At 36.0% G+C, this 17,481-nt stretch overlaps 1 protein-coding gene across 1 annotated transcript in view; it reads right to left on the reverse strand.

The window, feature by feature from the left end:
- Window positions 1-3,644: 3,644 nt before the first annotated feature.
- Window positions 3,645-17,481, reverse strand: part of ptchd1 (patched domain containing 1) — a 167,347-nt gene continuing 153,510 nt past the window's right edge. Inside the window, exon 3 of the mRNA XM_028801249.2 lies at window positions 3,645-6,388. Within this exon, the coding sequence (XP_028657082.2) occupies window positions 4,740-6,388 (1,649 nt within the window). The 3' untranslated portion in view covers window positions 3,645-4,739. The remainder of the gene's footprint in view (window positions 6,389-17,481) is intronic.

Here is a 17,481-nt window from a genome sequence, read left to right on the forward strand (position 1 = left end):
CTTACTGTCCTGTTAATGGCACTTGCCATTTAATTAGATATGAGAGTTCTGCTCTCATTCTGTCATGTTAGAGATTCCTGCCAGTGAATTGTGAACTGGAATAGATTAGTGCCTTTCAAAGTTTTCTGCATTGTTTCTTAAATATTCATTTATTATTTAATGATAAAGTAAAAAACAACTGTACCAAGTTGTTTTCCCCTCTGTTAGGTATTTTATTATTTACTGATTTTTTTTATGTACATTTAGCTAATTAGCAATGAGGATGCAGGTTACAGCCAATAAAGTATACAGCTGTAGCTACTTAAGTGAAATCAGAATAAGCCAAGTAGTTAAATGAAAAGTTGTGGTAAATGCAGGTATTTGCTGGCTTAAACTAAATTCTGCATCAGGACCAAGATGAAGAATTACCAATGGAAATATCCCTCATTTCTATTCAGTTAAAACAAATCAAAAAGGTGCATTATGTATTTGCTGTATATGTGACTGAAAATGTATATTAAATAAAATCCCCTGAGACCCTGAACAGGCTGACAAATATATAGATGGTTTATTTAATTAAAAATTAGTGGAATAAAAGTATATATTTCTCTTGTTTAGCAAGCGGCACTTTCACCATTTCACTATTTTCAAATTTATCCTTGAAATTGCAAGATCCAGAGTTTACTAGTGTTTGATGTCCATTTATTATATATTTCCTGTTTGGAAGACTGAATTGCCATGGGCTCACACCTCGAAGCAGCACAGTTCCAAGACTGCCAGTGGTCAGCCGCAAACCCATGAAGTCTATCTCAGAACTTTTCTCCTAGAGGCGTGAGCTAATAGGAGACTTCCATTAGTCAGCCAAGCAGAGACCATTTCTGAACACTGCAATTGGAGCGCTTGCTGATGACATCAACTGAACTCTCTCTATCAATCATTTTCCATCCTAAGGATAACCATCTGCCTCAGGGGCTATATTCAGACAGTATATGTTGCCATTCAAAGGCAATTTGGGAGCAAAGTCCAAGCCGGACCAGAGACCATTCAGCATAATAAGACAGAGAGCCACCTGGTAGCTTATTGTCAGGTTGTATTGTTTGCCCAACTCTCATTGCACTCTGCTTGCTTGGTTATATTTTCTATAGTGCGGGTATAAATGTGTAACTTTCTCTTCTGCCTGTTCTGGTACGGTATCTACCTGGGATTACAGATGGTAAAGGAAAGGGAAAGTGTTGAAATACAGTAGCAGTCAACCCTGACAGTGTAGAGAAAGTATGGGATTTGGAGCATCTTGTTCATGTCTACATAATAAAAACTAAAAAGGGGAGAACAGGGTCACCTTAGGACCCTACCATGACAAAATAAGGATCTTTGTAATATATGAGCTTGATAGTGAATGTTTTTTTTTGACAAACATGTTTTTTCTCCAACAGAATTCTTATAGTTTAACAGTGAATCATGTACTCGAGTATACAAGTGGAAAATAAGGGGAAGTGCATTTAGAACTGAAACCAGAAGGCACTTCTTTATTCAAAGAGCTGTGGGAATACAGTCAGAGAAGACACCTTGACAACCTTTGAGAAATGTCTGGAAAAGATATCGGGACAGCTTAGCTATTAGCTAAACAAACAAGCCCGTTAGATTAAATGGACTCCTCTCATTTGTGAAATTTATTATGTTTCTATGTTCTAAAAGAAGTTTTGGATGTGCGTGTGCTGTAGCTATTTTTGTCATATTTTCTTTTCTATCAGTTCCTGCTCCCTTCTTCATTTTATCGTGTAAGAAATGTTTGTATCTTTGCTTTTTGTTTCAACACTTATTTTAATTGTTTATGCTAAGCATCTGATGTCAAAAGATTCTAAATTAAGAGCAGTGAAAGAGCTCATGATCTTAATATTTTAGTATTAAAACAATATGGATGCACATTTCAAAAGAATGGCACAATGATGCACTATTTGAAGTAGACAAGGGCCTCATGTTGTCCTTTTATCACAATATGATTCAGTCTGTTATCACTTTCAGTTTCATTGTCTGTTTTAGTGGTCTAACAAACCAAAATTTAAAAAAGCTCAAACAGATTACTAAGCAGGCAGCTAAAGTTATTGGGACTGATGTAGATGATCTGGCAAGTGTGTGTCAGAGGACAATGCTAAAGAAACTAGAAATAATCTCATTTGATCACAGACATCCATTACGTGTAGAACTTAACTTCAGCAAATCAGGAAGGATAATCGCATTGAAAACCTACACAAACCGCTCCAGAAATTCCTTTCTTCCTGGTGCCATACAACTTTTTAATAAGAAATATTGGAGAAAATGATTAAGGTTTGATATGTATCCTATAACAATTTGTGTGTAAATATGCACTATGCCACACCTTAACCTGTCTTGTCTCTATTTGTTTTATTTCATTTCTTTCTGTCTTGTTATTAAATGCAACTGAGAAGGCAAATTTCATGTTTTCTTGTGTAAACATGACTAAATAAAGCAACCTTGAACCTAGTTAGTGCTGCTGCCTTACAACTCTAAGAGCCTGGGTTTGAATTCTGGTTTTATTGATTTGCACCATCTCTTCATGTTCTTTTTTCTTGGTTTAGTTTCAATTTATTCAAAATGTGCATGTTAGATTGATTGCTAACACTAAATTATCCATGTAGCAGACAGAATGTGGATGTATGGCATGAAACATTCTCCTCAACCATGTAATAGGAAAAGTAAGCTCAGAAAATTGTTGGATAGAAATATGTATGTGTTCAACTGGTGGTCCATCCAGAGCAAGCTGCTGCCTTGTGGCCAAACAATGGCCCCATTTACCTTGAACAAGGTAAGTGAGTTAAGAAATGGAAAAAAGAAGAAATGGTTAGTTTCAGTTCTCATGAAACATGCACATTATGAATGCACGTTATGAATGAGCACCTTCCACTTACGGTATAGATTAAAAAATATTGTTGACATGCAAGTGAACGGTACCTTTGGGCTAACAACTGCACTTAATACATAGTCAGTTGTCCTCTTCTGAAAGCCTTCCAGTAGCTTCAGGTGTCAAATGAATGTCCTGAACGACACTATTCAAGAAGATTATAACTTCTTGGACTAACACTAAAACATCTCCAGTATTAGAAACTTTTGAAAAGGCAGTACATTAAGCAAACACCTATTGTGGGGAAGTTTTAATTTGATAACAGATTTATATATAGTGATTGATGTTTATTCTTCAAAAGTGCATTTAGCTTCTGGAGCGCTTGTTTAATTCTGTACATATTGGATAGCACTAATGACTTAAACTTTGAATGTGTCTTAATAATAGGAGCACAACTAGAAAAAAAGTACTGAATGACTTTTGCTGAATCTTTAAGGGCATTTCATAATCACTCAGAAGTAAGTTCAGCCTTTTGCTTTCTATGGTTATGTGTTTTACATCTGTAGACTAATAGCAGATTTCATAATCTTTTAGGCAGTATTTACTTTTTTTTGTTTGAGAGACCCTTCATTAGTTTAGCATCATACAAAAGTAATATCTGTTTTTCAATTAAAATTAAACTAAAATCACACTGTGTGAAAGAAATTAGTTATTCATAGAATTGTACCAAATTTATGTAAGCTAAAAAAAACTGCAAGTGAACAGCCTGCATGGAAGAACTTAAAACATTTTATTGACTCTCAATTCCATGTATGTACTGCTTGTCAATGGAAAAGGATTACAAAAATTTAAAAGGCGGCATAAAGCATTTTTAAGTTCACCAAAAGAGTGCTAAAGGAATGATGGGAAATTTTCAACAAATCAATTCTCTGAACTGCAGAATATACAAAATGATGAAAAATGTTAACAGTGTACTGAGTAGAGGTTGCTTGGTACTTTGGTGGCTTGTACTGGGTTGGCACCCTAAATAGAAGATGTTGAACAAAAAGGGTGACTGACAACTTATCTCTGTGGTCTAAGAATAGATTGTCTGGCCAGAAAAAGGTGAGAATTAGGTTCCTAATGAGACACTGCATGGTGCAAATGAATAGAAGGTAATATAATTCAGTTGCATATTGATTTTTTTCTGTAGCATGCTGGGTCTGGCAATTTAAAAAAATAAAATAAACACAGTTCACTTATCAGCTGGATAACAGAATAAAAACCATTAAAATTGGTCATTTGTGGCTCTTTTATGTTTTCAACTGTTACTTAGGACCCATTATAGCAAATAGTTGATTTTAGCCTGCCAGCTGACAAAATGTAAAGCCCCAACAGAACTTAACGCTTGTTAAATCTCTGGAATCACAATTCTGACTGCAAGCAGTATCCTCACACTAGTCCACTTCAAGTAAAATTTGAATCCTTTTTATTCAAATCAATTTTAAACTGCTAGATAAAATTCCCCACACTCTCCCTTCCATTTGATAAAGTTCACCTCTGTATTTGCTAGGCAGTTGACCTCCTAAATATCATCGACAGGAAAGTAATTTGAAAATACCACAAATGTATTATTATCTGCTTTGTCAATGCTGATGTCTTTTGCATGTTCTTTTTAACTGGACTTAATTTCCTGTTCACTTTGCCTCCTGCTATCAGATTCTCACTGACTGCCTTCTTACACTTCTATCATTGTTTTCTCAATTGATGGGAGATCTCCTTCCCTTTTGTTCATTTCTGGAGATGGCCTTAACAACACCACGTCTTGGTGCTTTCCTTTAATGCCCCACAGTATGGGTGCACATTTACTTGTTTTGTAATTTTACCATCACATTACCCCTGAATTTGTATCCTCAGAGCTTCAGACAGACGTGATTTGATCAACTACTCTGATGCTGTCCACCATCTCTACACATTCAATCTCTTCACGATTCTCTGGCCCCTTTTTTTCTTTCCTTTTCTTTTTCGAAGGGGGAAGAAAAGTCAACATGACAGGTAAGATGGCCAAGCAGTGAAAAAAAGTAACAAAAGCTATCAAAAACAAGCACCTGAACAGTATGCGGGTCATATTGGAAGGCACAGCAGCAAGAGGAATGAGACAGGCGGTATAACATAGGTAGTTTTGTAAAAGCGCCACCCCGTGGCGTTCAAGGGTGTTCTTTACCCACTTAGTTCTTGTGAAATCTTTGCCCAACACAAAAGTGGAGATGAGGGGGATGCAATTGTCAATGGTGTGGTTTATTCCATAAATCAAACAGAGGACTGAAATGCAGTCTAAATCCACCTTCCACAAGGTCATGAAGCCGACAATCCCAAACTCTACTGAGGCTACTGTTAGGGTCACCCAAACATTAATCAGCGAGTCCGCCACCAGAAAAGCAGAGAAAAAAAGAAGAAACAGGGCACTGATACAGGAATTCTGCAGTGGTGCTCCCACGGAGGATGCATAACGGTCCATGTATACAAAGGAGGGGTTGAAGATGATAAATTTCACCTTGGATGTCAGTGATAGTTTTTGCAGGGTATCCAGAAGGATATACATTTCCTTCCTCTTGTTCTCGGTGGTTTTGGCGACCAGAAACATACGTGACGCAACAACCTCCACCTCGCTGAAGGACTTCCTCGCAAAGATGATGTCATCAGAGAAGTGGGAAAACTGAGGTGACCTCAGAAAGGAGTTGCGCAGGATATCCGTGAAGTTTTTTTTCGACAAGCCGGTGGTCACATTGAGCCTTCGAAGGTAGTTTAAATAACTTTCAAACCAGGATATCCTCACAAAACCCTTTGTGTATTCCAAGACGTCTTCCTGGACGCTGACATTCCAGTACTCAATTGACTCATAAATGTAAAATCCAATCACTGGGCTATAGTTACTAAAGTATTTCTGCTGCGCAGTTGTATATGCAATGGTGCTTGATTCAGTGGCTACTAAGTTACTAAGGTCTGAACCTTCGCTAACTTGCAAGTAGCCCATTAAGGCAAAAGAGATATAAACTAAGTAGAAGAGTACAACAAATGGTTTCACATATGTGTTTGTTATAAAGTCACAATAGTAACGTTTCATGAAACAAACTAGAAGATGGCTGTCATATGAGCTTATTTCTATAGATTCACCGCTTTCTTCATTGTAATGTGTATACATGAAAAATCGATACCAGGCAGGCTTCTGCTGCAAGACCTCAGGCTTTGGCACCTTTTTGCAAAAAATGTTATGCTGGTAATTGTTTTCTAGGTAACCAGTAAACACCAGATTTGAGCCATAAAATGTCATTATATAGAGGTAGTTAAAGAACACTGAGATGCATGTGTTGTGGCAGAAAATGCGTACGGCCTCAATATTCGTGAAGGGGCTGGCACCGATGCCAAAGGTAACCATGTACATTGCAGTGGTGAGTGTGAAAGGGATCATGCAGTCTGCATAAACTGTAGCTGTTCTTTCCTTGACATGCTGGTCTTCTCTGGTCTTCCTCCAGGATGCAAGCATTTCAAAAGTGCCATAAAGTCCATGTCCTGCCAAAGAATAAAAAAAAAAAATGAAACAATATTATTTACAGCATTTTGCTCAAATTTATAATGGAAAATTTTAAGTTTTTGCATTACCCAAATCTGAAAAATTAGAACAGATTCACAAAAGTAATGTTGTAGAGATAAGGACTGAACCCGATGAACTGAGTGGTGACCATCTTACACTCAGTAAGCTGGTGTATAGCTTCCCAGGATTCAGAAACATTGTTTTAGCTTAGCCACTCCATAAGTGGGTGATGAGAACAAAGTCAACCAATTCATGGATTCCTGGCTGCGATGTTACAATGCTTAACGTACCGATGGAATTGCTGTAGAAAGTAAATTAACTAACTAGATGTGATGTACAGTAAGTGTCACTCTCCTGATTGAATACTCTGTTTGTGGTGGAATGGCCTTATCGTTTGTTTTTTTTGACAGAATCTATTACATGGTCAAAAACAGTTATATTAATCTTTACCAAAGAAAATGTACAGTATAATTTAGCATACCATATATTCCAATCCCTGAAATTCATTTAGACACAAGCTGCCTGAGTCCATGGCCACCATTGTCCATCCGTTGTTCTTTACCGTCTTCGGCCACTTCAATATTTTAATATTTCTATTGAAAAATGTTTACTGTATATTTGGGAAAGCTCATTTATACTCTTCTGTATAACAAAAAAAGTATTGTTTTTTTTCCTGCCTGGCTGATGTTTGATATTGCATTTTGACTGATATTAATTACAGTAGTCATGCTACTAAATAAAGACCAGTCTGAAACATTTTAAATTCTACACCACTCAATGATTTACATTAGTTCTTGAGGCGCTGAAGCAGAACACTGGAGTTATACTTAACCAAACTTTACAAAGCTTTATGATGCATCGTTAACACCTTACTTGGAGTACTGTGTGCAATTTTTATCTCCATATTACAAAAAAGACATAGTAGTGCTAGAAAAACTCCAGGGAAGATCAAATAGGCTGATTCCAGGACTAAGAGGAATGAGCTATGAAGCAGGATTTAAGGAGTTGAACCTTTTCAGTACAAGCAAACAGAGATTAAGAGGTGACATGATTGAAGAGTTTTAAATTATGAAGGGAATTAGTACAGTGGATCCAGGGTGATACTTTACAATAAGTTCAACCAGAGCATGGGGACACAGTTGGAAACTTGTGAAGGGTAAATTTCACACAAATGTTAGAAAATGTTTCTTCACACAGAGAACTACAGATATATGGAATAAATTACCAAGTAGTGTGGTGGAGAGTAGGACTTTTGAGACCATCACATCTCAACTCCATGTTATTTTGGACAGTCTAAGTGAATAAGATGGATGAGCTTATTGGGCTGAATGGCCTTGTTCTCATTACAATTGTTTTAATATTTAAAAAAATTAAATCAAGATTTCAGTATTTCACCAACTATTCCTAAAAACACTTGGTAATGAAATAAACTCTGTGACATTTTTCAAAGTAATGATATTTAATTAGACTTCTAATTAGAAGTACAAGAATATTAACTGATAAACACATAATGAATGAAGGAAAATCTAAACTAAGGAGTATGATAGTCTTGTCATGTTTCTTTAATTTCTAACATTTCTAGTAGTAGAAATTTACTTGATAACAGACAAGCGATGTGTTCTCATTAAAATTGCTCATAACATACTAATGTTCAAACATCTGAGGCAGGGTTCTCAGTTACGTCTTCCTCATTTACATTGAAAGTTTGCTTGATTAATGCTCTAAAATTAGATTTCATGAATGCCTCTATTATTCTCATTCTTCAGAAACATTTCAGAATGTTTGTGTGTCATTGTCAGTCTGGTGTCCTAAATTCTTTACGCTGGAAGCAAATTAAATTCCTTCACAGTATCTCCTACATGTTTGTAGGTCATTGACTTTATGCTCATGAAAATTTGATTGATTAAGGATTTAATGAATTCTTTTTCATATAATATGGCTGAAAAATATGTTGTTATTTTGGACGCTTGCATGTATAACTGTATTTCTTGGAAGTGTATATTTTCATAACAGCACATACAGTTACTGTACTAGAGAATGTTCACCAAGTTATTGCATAAAGTTTTCAATGCAATCACAATAGACAAATAAGTCTATTATTAATAATAACAGCCATATTGTACATGTGGCATGTATAATGCTATTTTAGATAAATAGTTACATTTATATGGCACTCTTCTAGACACTCAAAACATTTCACATGGACAGTGGAGAGGAACTTTGACTCCCACCAATATGCAGCAACCACCTGGATGATGTGATAGCAGCCATTTTGTGCGAGTAACCTCACCACACGTTAGGTATCAGGTGGTGACGAGGTGAGAAATATAGATACCCAATTACAGACCTGGGGTGATTAAGGGGTCAGAATGGACAGAAACATCAAAGAATTTAAGAATCCTTAAAAACAGGGCTATTAACCTGAAGGGAAAAGAAGTTAATTAGCAGTGAAACCTGGTCACTGATTAGGAAATGGGTTAAAATGAAAACCTGCAACCACTGTGGTCCTCCCTTCCTGGAGTTTAACATCTATGGTCTAAGGTATCAGGTTTCTATACACCCACATTTCAAATGTTTCTATCTTCTTTATGCATCCTTAAGTGAGTGTCTAAAATCCATATAACAAATATGGGTATAATTGTTTCACATTCATATAATAAAGCTGGGCATATGTAACTTTTATTAACTGTTTTTAAACTAATAATAATACATTTTATTTATATATTGCCTTTTTGATGCTCAAGGTGTTTAACTACTGGACTTTTCTGTAGGAATAATTTGCATGCCATTAATTACACATCTAGCAATCTTGATTTTTATTTGTGATTTCTACATCATATTTCAGATCTTCTGCTATTCTACGACTCAAGTATGTAAATCTTCAAACTTGTTCTATGTCTTCTCTATCAGTCTTGATCCATAGCATTGTCTCATTGCCAGCATGCTCTTGATCTTCTTCACATTCATCTGTGTACCATTATAGGTAGTATATATTAGATGTAAAAATATTGATCTCTGCTGAGTGAGTTATGTCTAAGTGGTAGCATGTGCACCAGTTCCACAATACTGCCAGGTTATCAGTTTAATTGTATTTGGCATCTGTTGATGCTGTGGTAATGAAGTTTAAAAGAATAAATTTAGCCACAGTACATTATTAAATGTATTTTCTTCTCTTGTTCATATCTTAGAGTGACTGCAGTTGGTAAAAAGAAGTAAGCATGATAGAGAACAAAGCCCACCATCTTGACAACAGAGTCTCTCTTCTTGTACTCCACTCTTTATACAGTACGTGGAAGAGACACAGCTACTGTAATTCAGTCAGATTCTTACTGTGAAGTATGTTATGCTTACCTACATGCACATTCTGTCCTGCTAGCAAACCAAATACAGTAGCTTTGGTGTTAGATTTTTGGTGTATCCTCAGAATAACTAAACACCTCAAAAAAATAGCAGGAACAGCTGTTGTTTATCATAAAACATATCCATAAAAACATGAAATGTAACAGCGACTAATTGCTATGAAGACTAATTCTGTTGTTTTGTGTGTCAGTTCTGCTGGATCCATCTACCATCCACAAATGCACCATGGGAAGTGTTTAACTTCCGCTGATTCTGCCCAGCAAGGAAGTGTTTGCATGTTGTTAGTATTTGTGTTGTGGAGTCACCCGGCTCTTGGTCTATGGTCTTCTCTAATCCTTGGCTGGAGCTTTAGACGGTGGGTGATCAGGTTGCCTTAAGCCTATGAGCCAGTGAGAGGGACATTTTTTGTTTTTGGATTTTTCAGTTTTGCTGCAAAGAGTGGTTGTTCTGGGACTGAGTGACTTAAAGATCTGATTTGCACTGACGGAATATGTTAATGTTTTTTGGAAATGTATTATTTGTTTGACAAGTTCCATACAAATAGTTCAATTGTTTTTTAAATTGTTTTTTAAACTGTTTAACTACTCCAAGAGTAGTTTAGGTCTAAGACCTCTTTCAATGTCCCAAAGGGCATGGAGTCAAAGGATGAACATGTGCTTTGTGGCATAGTTATTGCCAAAATCATTATTAAGAATTAAAATTAACCTGTATGTCAAAAAAGGTGAATGTCACCTTAAAAAGACTGATTGAATAAATCAACCTGTATATAGAGCCCAGCACGTTTAGTCATGCCATAATCAAAAAAAAGAAAACCTCTAGGAAAAAAGCCCAAGGCTCATATTGCCCAAATACTGTATAAAAAAAACAGTCCATTAGCCTAACTTCCGAAGAGTGGCTGTTCTGCCAGTCATCACCATGGCATGATTTTCATCAAGTTACAAAGGCCTCTATAATGATACCTGGGAAACAGCAGGCTGTTCTTGTCTCAGGTTACACCAAAGATCATGAGTCTACCACTAGTTAGCGACTCTGCAAAAATGGGATGCATGGCAGAGTGTCAAAGCTTAAAACAATGGCCAACTTAAAGAACATGAGAGAAATTACATCAGGATTGTATAAAACATTCCTGAGTGACCCTTGGGAATTCAGAAACAATGTTCTGTGGACAGGCGAGTCCAAAGAGAAACTTTTAGTCAGACTTGTGTCAAGTTATTCATCAATTCATCTATTTACAGATGTCAACACAATTTAGTGAGCAGGAGTCTAATCAAGCCCTGTTACTTCTGCAGAAAAGATAACAATGCATTTAAAAAGAAAAATGTGTTACCACCAGTCAAGTCACATTTTGATCATGCTGTGTTTGCAGGAGCTGAATGTCAGTTGAAAATTAATGGCTGTTGGCCTATGCAGCAAGACATTGATCCAAAACACTCAAGCAAGACCCCATCAGATTGGGTATAACGAGAAAAAAAAGAGCTAAAGTCATCTGTTGGAATGTTGTGGTAGGACTAGAAATAAACATTTTGTACACGTCACTGATTTAAAGCAGTCCTTCAAGGAGGAGGTAAATATTCCCCCACAGTACTGTAGTGTGTGACTGATCGATAACTGTTGGAAGTGTCTGTTGGTGTTGCAAGTGTCACAGACCAGTTTGTGAGTCCAAAGCAGTAATTATTTTTTGGGGTTAGGCTTTGGGTATTGCATAATTTTCTTTAAAAATCAAATGGATTGATCATAAATGCTGTTTCTTCATTCTGAGTCCTGTTTATCTAATATGAGGTAAATTGTCTGATATGGTAAGCTACGGCATCTGGAAACTGTGAAAAATGTGTGACGTGTGGATAATTAGAGTTAGGTCAAAAATTGTTTGGACGCTGTATACTGTACAGTGTATATTTAAAGTTAGTATAAATGGCAAGACTTTAGAGTAGGAGCTTTAGGGGCTTACTAAACTCTGAGTAAACAGCAGGAAGTGACTAGCAGATGATGTCTCTTCCCAAAACTGTTGTCACTTGTGATTTTTAAGTCTTTCTCACACCAAGCAAAGCGTTTGCTGATCTTGTTAGATACTGTAGCAATAAAGGACTTATAGATGCACCAAGGTAGTCCCATTCTAGTGTTCACAATTTATTTTTTTATATTTGAAAATAAGTCTGAATTTTTGCAAATAAGTAGGCTTAGTAGTTAAAGTATTATTTTACATTAAATGTAGGCTGACAATTACAATGAAATTCCTGCCCTAAGTCTCCAAATATATCAAAGGGATTTTGTTGAAAAACAACTCAAATCTAATTGACAATTAGTTTGATGTAACTGTTGTTTTTTTACCAAAACAAATTATCACAGTTTTTTCCAAAACAAATTATCACAATATTTTTAAGATACCTGAGCCTCAAGCTCTCTGTTAATGTATCTTAAGCCCTATTCTGATGGGACTCATTTTACACTAGGAGGTGGGATAAAGTAACGATTACTGGAAAACATCTGTAATTTTAGTCCCGTCCAAGTCCCTCATGCCAGTAACTTTTAACAGACTGCATGTTCATGTCTCAGTGAAGATTAGAAAGCCTTTTAATTGCTATAGAAAGTCTGTTAAAAATACCCCCAGGTTAATCTAGTCCTGTTCAAATCGATGTGCCAGTAAAATTCTGTTATTTAAGTGATTTAGATGGGACTAAAATTAATAGTAATATTTACTTTATCTGGTGCCAGAAGTCCTGAATAATGGGGTAGTGAGATATTGCCAAAGTGTGCTGGCATGCTCAAGTATGTCGACAAAGGTTTAAGAGATCCTCCTTGGTGGTGTGAACAGAACTGTTGTTGTCGTAAAGTAGGGTTTCTAAAATGGTCCAAACTGGAGTGGGCTGGTATGCACTGGTAATCCGCAACGGTATTTCCCCATTCTTGCCTTTTGCATAGCGCTACCAATACTCAAAAGGCAAGATAATTAGTTTTGGAAAAAAACTGTGATAATTTGTTTTAGTAAAAAAAACAGTTACATCAAACTAATCAATTAAATTTGAGTTGTTTTTCAACAAAATCCCTTTGATATATTGGAAGACTTTATGTTGTTTTTTTCAATAAGCAGGAGTTTCATTGTAATTGTCAGGAATATGTTATTGATTAACCTCCAATGTTTACGTCTGGTCAAGAATATGTTATTTATTATTGTCTATATTTGTACTGTTATTTACTTGTTTGTAATTAGTACCGTCATTGGGCAAGTTTACTCCATAGGCCACCGTTTTGCTATTTTTGGCAGCATTACATTCTCCATGCTGATCCTTAACATAGACGCTCCACAGGGTAGGGTGCTGAGTCCCCTTCTGTATTCCTTGTTCACTTGTGGCTGTATGGCCAGACACAGCTCCAACTTCATCATTCTTTTTGCTGATGGTGACATCACCATCATAGGCCTGATCACCAACAATGACAATATTACAGCGAAGAGGTTTAACTGCTGACACAGTGGTGCAGGACAACAGTCTCACCATTAATGTCAATAAAATAAAGGAGCTGGTCATGGACTTCAGAAATCAGATGACGGACCACCCTGACATCTACATTGATGGGGATGTTGCTGAAAGGGGGTAAGTAGCTTTACATTTCTTGGAGTGACCATTGTGGACACATACATTTTTAGCTCTTATCTAGAAGGCTCACCAATACATTTACTTCTTCAGACATTTGAAAATGGTTCAGATTTCTCCATCTGTTTTCATGAACTCCTACAGGTGGACAGTGAAGTACATCCCCACTAGCTACATGACACCCTGGTATGACATCTGCTCAGCTCAAGATCATGAAGCAATGCAGAGGGTGGCAAAGGTGGCACAGAATATTACCAGCACTCAGCAGCCTTCTCTTTAAGACATACACAATACCTGCTGCCTTACAAAGACAACTCCTATAAGCCATCATCCACAGTTGCTTTCTCACTTCTCCCACCTGGCACAGGACCACTGACAGGCACAGGTAAGTTCAAAGGCAGTTTCTATCCAAAGGTCAAAGATTATTAAACAGTCAGTCATTATAACAAATAAATGGACATGATCTTGTATGAAAGGTTACAGAACAACTATTCATATCATCAATACTGTACACATATTGTATATGTATATATATTGTGTAAATTGTGCTTGCATGTTTTTTGGTTGGTATTTTATTATGTTGCTACTCTGATCAGACATGCAAGTAAGAATTTCATTGTGCTATGTACACATGACAATAAACGTGAAAGGAATAAACAGTTGTGCTATAAAGGAAGGTATACACACAAAACAGTGTCCAAGCTTTATTCATTTAAGTGAAAAAACATTGGAAGAGACTTGTGCTCAGGCAAACAATAAATGGGAGGACAAGATTTAGTTTTTAACTTTAGATGTATTTTTGACTTTGACTTTGCCCTTTAAACTTTCCAATGACTTGCACTTGCTGACTTTCTTCTATGTCCTTAACAATACTTTTGAAAAACTGAAAAGATAGATTTCCTTTGATCTCTGCCATTTGTAACAAACAGTCCGATAGAAACATCTTTCGTCCTATTCGAACACAACACAGGAAGACAGCAAAGACTTTATGGAAAACCTGGAGACCTCTGCAATAAAGCTCAAATGGAAGCTTGCCTTTCAGCATGACAACAACTCAAAGCACAAAATCAAAGCTGCAATCAATCAGCTGACAAAGAGAAAGGTCATCGAGTGGTCTAGGCCTAAAACCCCAGGGAGACCAAATCTACTCCAATCAATACTTTGTGGCATAACTGCTTTCCATCAGTAATCCCAAATGGAGTATAATGTGTAACTTTTATACATTCCTTCTGAAAATCTGTGACCCTATAAATAATGAGCCCATCGTAAACTTTCTGATGCATTAAAAAAATAGAAAATACATGCAGAAACTATGATGTGAAACAGAAGCAATTTGATTTCTCATTGTTGAAAATTGGTATTAAGTCTGATAAAATATTTTAGTTTGCTTCCAGTTTAAGTGAAAGAGTTATCTCCTTTTTGTTACAAATTCATTGTTACAGAAGTTCATAAAATGCACTTTGTTTGATATAAGGATAAGGCTCTTATCCTACTGTGAGAAAACAAGCTTCTCAGGCAGTTTCCATTTGAGGTTTTTCTTTTCATTTTTGTCTTGACTACCAGCCCATTTTGCTCTTTTTGATTGGGTAGTATACTCACCTTTGGTATGAGGACTGCTTGACCAGACCTATTCTCTCTCTTTGGTCTTCAAAAGTAATTTCTGCTTCACGCAAAGAACAAATACGTGACCTTTTAAGGCCCTATCTTTTATGAAAAGATTGAATTGGTTATGAGACTGATGTGAACCAGTTTAGCAGGAACTCTGAACATTTTTTCCACTCAATATTTGTTTTTTTTTGCTTTAATTTCTTGGGGGGGAGTTTTGGTGTGAACAAATTAATCCTATTTATGTGCTACATATCAGTTAATAATGTCAGTTGTGCCTTCAATTGTTCTTTATTTCAAAACAATGAAGTTACAATTATATCCTATTTATAAAGACAATTTTGTTATTATATAATATGAAGTGCTCAAAATGATGTGACAAATATTGAACAAGGTCACAGGTGAATTTGCTACAAAAAAAACACTTCAACACTAATGACAAATTCATAACATCTACAATATTTTATTATAGTTCTTTAAGCTGCTAAAGTTACATTTGAATAGTTTTTTAAATCGTTATGTAATTATGATTCCTACTCTAGATATGTGCACTGCTGTGAAGAAGTCAAACAAAACTTGTTTTATTTAACATGCTGTGCAAGGCTATTCTCAGGCCATAATATGTTCATATTTAGATTAAGCATGAATTAATTTTACACTCAGTATAGTTGGAGTTGAGGAGGATAAATATACTGTAAATTATAATAAACACCATACTCTTTGCATAAAGAAATTATTTTTTTTGTCATTCCCTTACAATTCCCCAATCTACTATTTGTTTCTGCAATTAGAGGGTGCGAGGTTCAATGATGGTAGCAAGTAAAATTGGTTTCAAACACAACTCCCTCTGATTCCATGTTCTAAAATGAGGAAATCTGAATTCTTAGCTGAAACTCTTTGAAATAAGTTTAAGGAATAATAATATAATTCATGAACGTATATTGGGTCCTTAGAGCTGAACTCTAAGATTTTTTTTTACATCTAAAGACTGCAAGAATTCAGGAAGCTCTGTTGCTGCTCTGGTATATATAATATTGAGCAAATCCAGTATTATCTTTCAAAATAATAGAAAATAGCAGGACGGACTTGATGTTTCTGGTAGGAGATATCCATTTCTAGCTTTGATAAATATAGGTATTATTAGTGGAATCTGTCTTAACAAAGAATTCTAGTGGAAGGCAGTCTGTGCCTGCAGCTTCTCCACTTTGTAGAGATTTAACTGCATTCAAGATATTGGGGATCATTTAAGGTCAATCTAGTTTGTCTGTCCTTATACTTGATGCACCAATCTGTAGTAATTCTAATTTATTTAACATTGTTAATTGCTTACTTTCATTACATTCCAATGTGTAAAACACCTTATTGAATTCCTTAAATATAGTAGTTATGTGCTATAATTCAGTTAGAATGTAAGTATTATCCTTGTATACCTGTCAGCATACATTCAAGACAACCTGGATGTGAACATTGTTCAGTGGTATTTTTATGCTATACAACTGTCATTTACGGCTCCAAAACAGATGGTAGTAGACACCAATGGCTGCACCATGGGGTCTCATCTCACCCGCCATTCTAACATATCAGACTGTTCTGGTATGAGCTGTTTGTATTAAAGGATGATGCCCCTTTTGTGAATGAAGTTTGGAGCAGCTGGAAAAGCAGAATAATCACAGAGAAAGGTCAATGGTTGTGTCTGAAAAATAAGCAACCTATCTAGGGCACTCTACTGACAGAAGCAGACAAATGGCCATTGCTTCGGAAGAGAATGACATGTCACCACGTAATTACTCATAGTCAGTTATAGTTTGTAGAATGGTTCATAGTGCTGGTAACAGAGGTGAATTTGGGACCTCTGAATAAGACCCTCTTACTGTACATAATACAGGGAAGTTGAGTCTGATAGTTTAGAAAGGACACCTAGTATTGATGGAAAAGATTGCTTAAAACCTTCAAGAAGGCAAACAGTCCTAGATACTATAAGGTTGGAAAGCAGGGTCCAAGCCTTAAAAGTTATTACATGGAATGTTCACACAATGTGTCAACCTGAAAAACTAGATAATGTTATCTTCAACATTTTAGGATTGAATGAAACAAGATGGACGTAATAAAAAGGAATGTACTGTGTATTGATATACTCAGGTGGAGTGAGCACAAAAAGGGAGTGGGAGTTCTCATGAAAAAGTTAGTGGCAGCAAACATTATTGGGTGTTGGCCAAATTCAGATCGTGATTAATGATAATGGAGCAATTGTTTGATATTCACCTTCTCCAAATTTATGCACCAATAAGAGAACATAGCAATGAAGAAAAATTCTAAGATGGTGAAAATCAGACAATGACAAAAATAGTAGAATTATAATTGTTAGGGGTGATGTTAATACAAAAGCCAGTAAAGAAGAACACCTGGATGTGGTTGGTAAATATGGTTTTGATGTCAAAAACGAAACAGGGAGAACACTAGTGTAATTCTGTGAAGTATAAAAATTAATGATCACCTGCACATTGCTCCAAAAGCCA

This window comes from Erpetoichthys calabaricus, chromosome 4 (assembly GCF_900747795.2).
Source record: "Erpetoichthys calabaricus chromosome 4, fErpCal1.3, whole genome shotgun sequence".
In the NCBI taxonomy this organism is placed as follows: domain Eukaryota; kingdom Metazoa; phylum Chordata; class Cladistia; order Polypteriformes; family Polypteridae; genus Erpetoichthys; species Erpetoichthys calabaricus.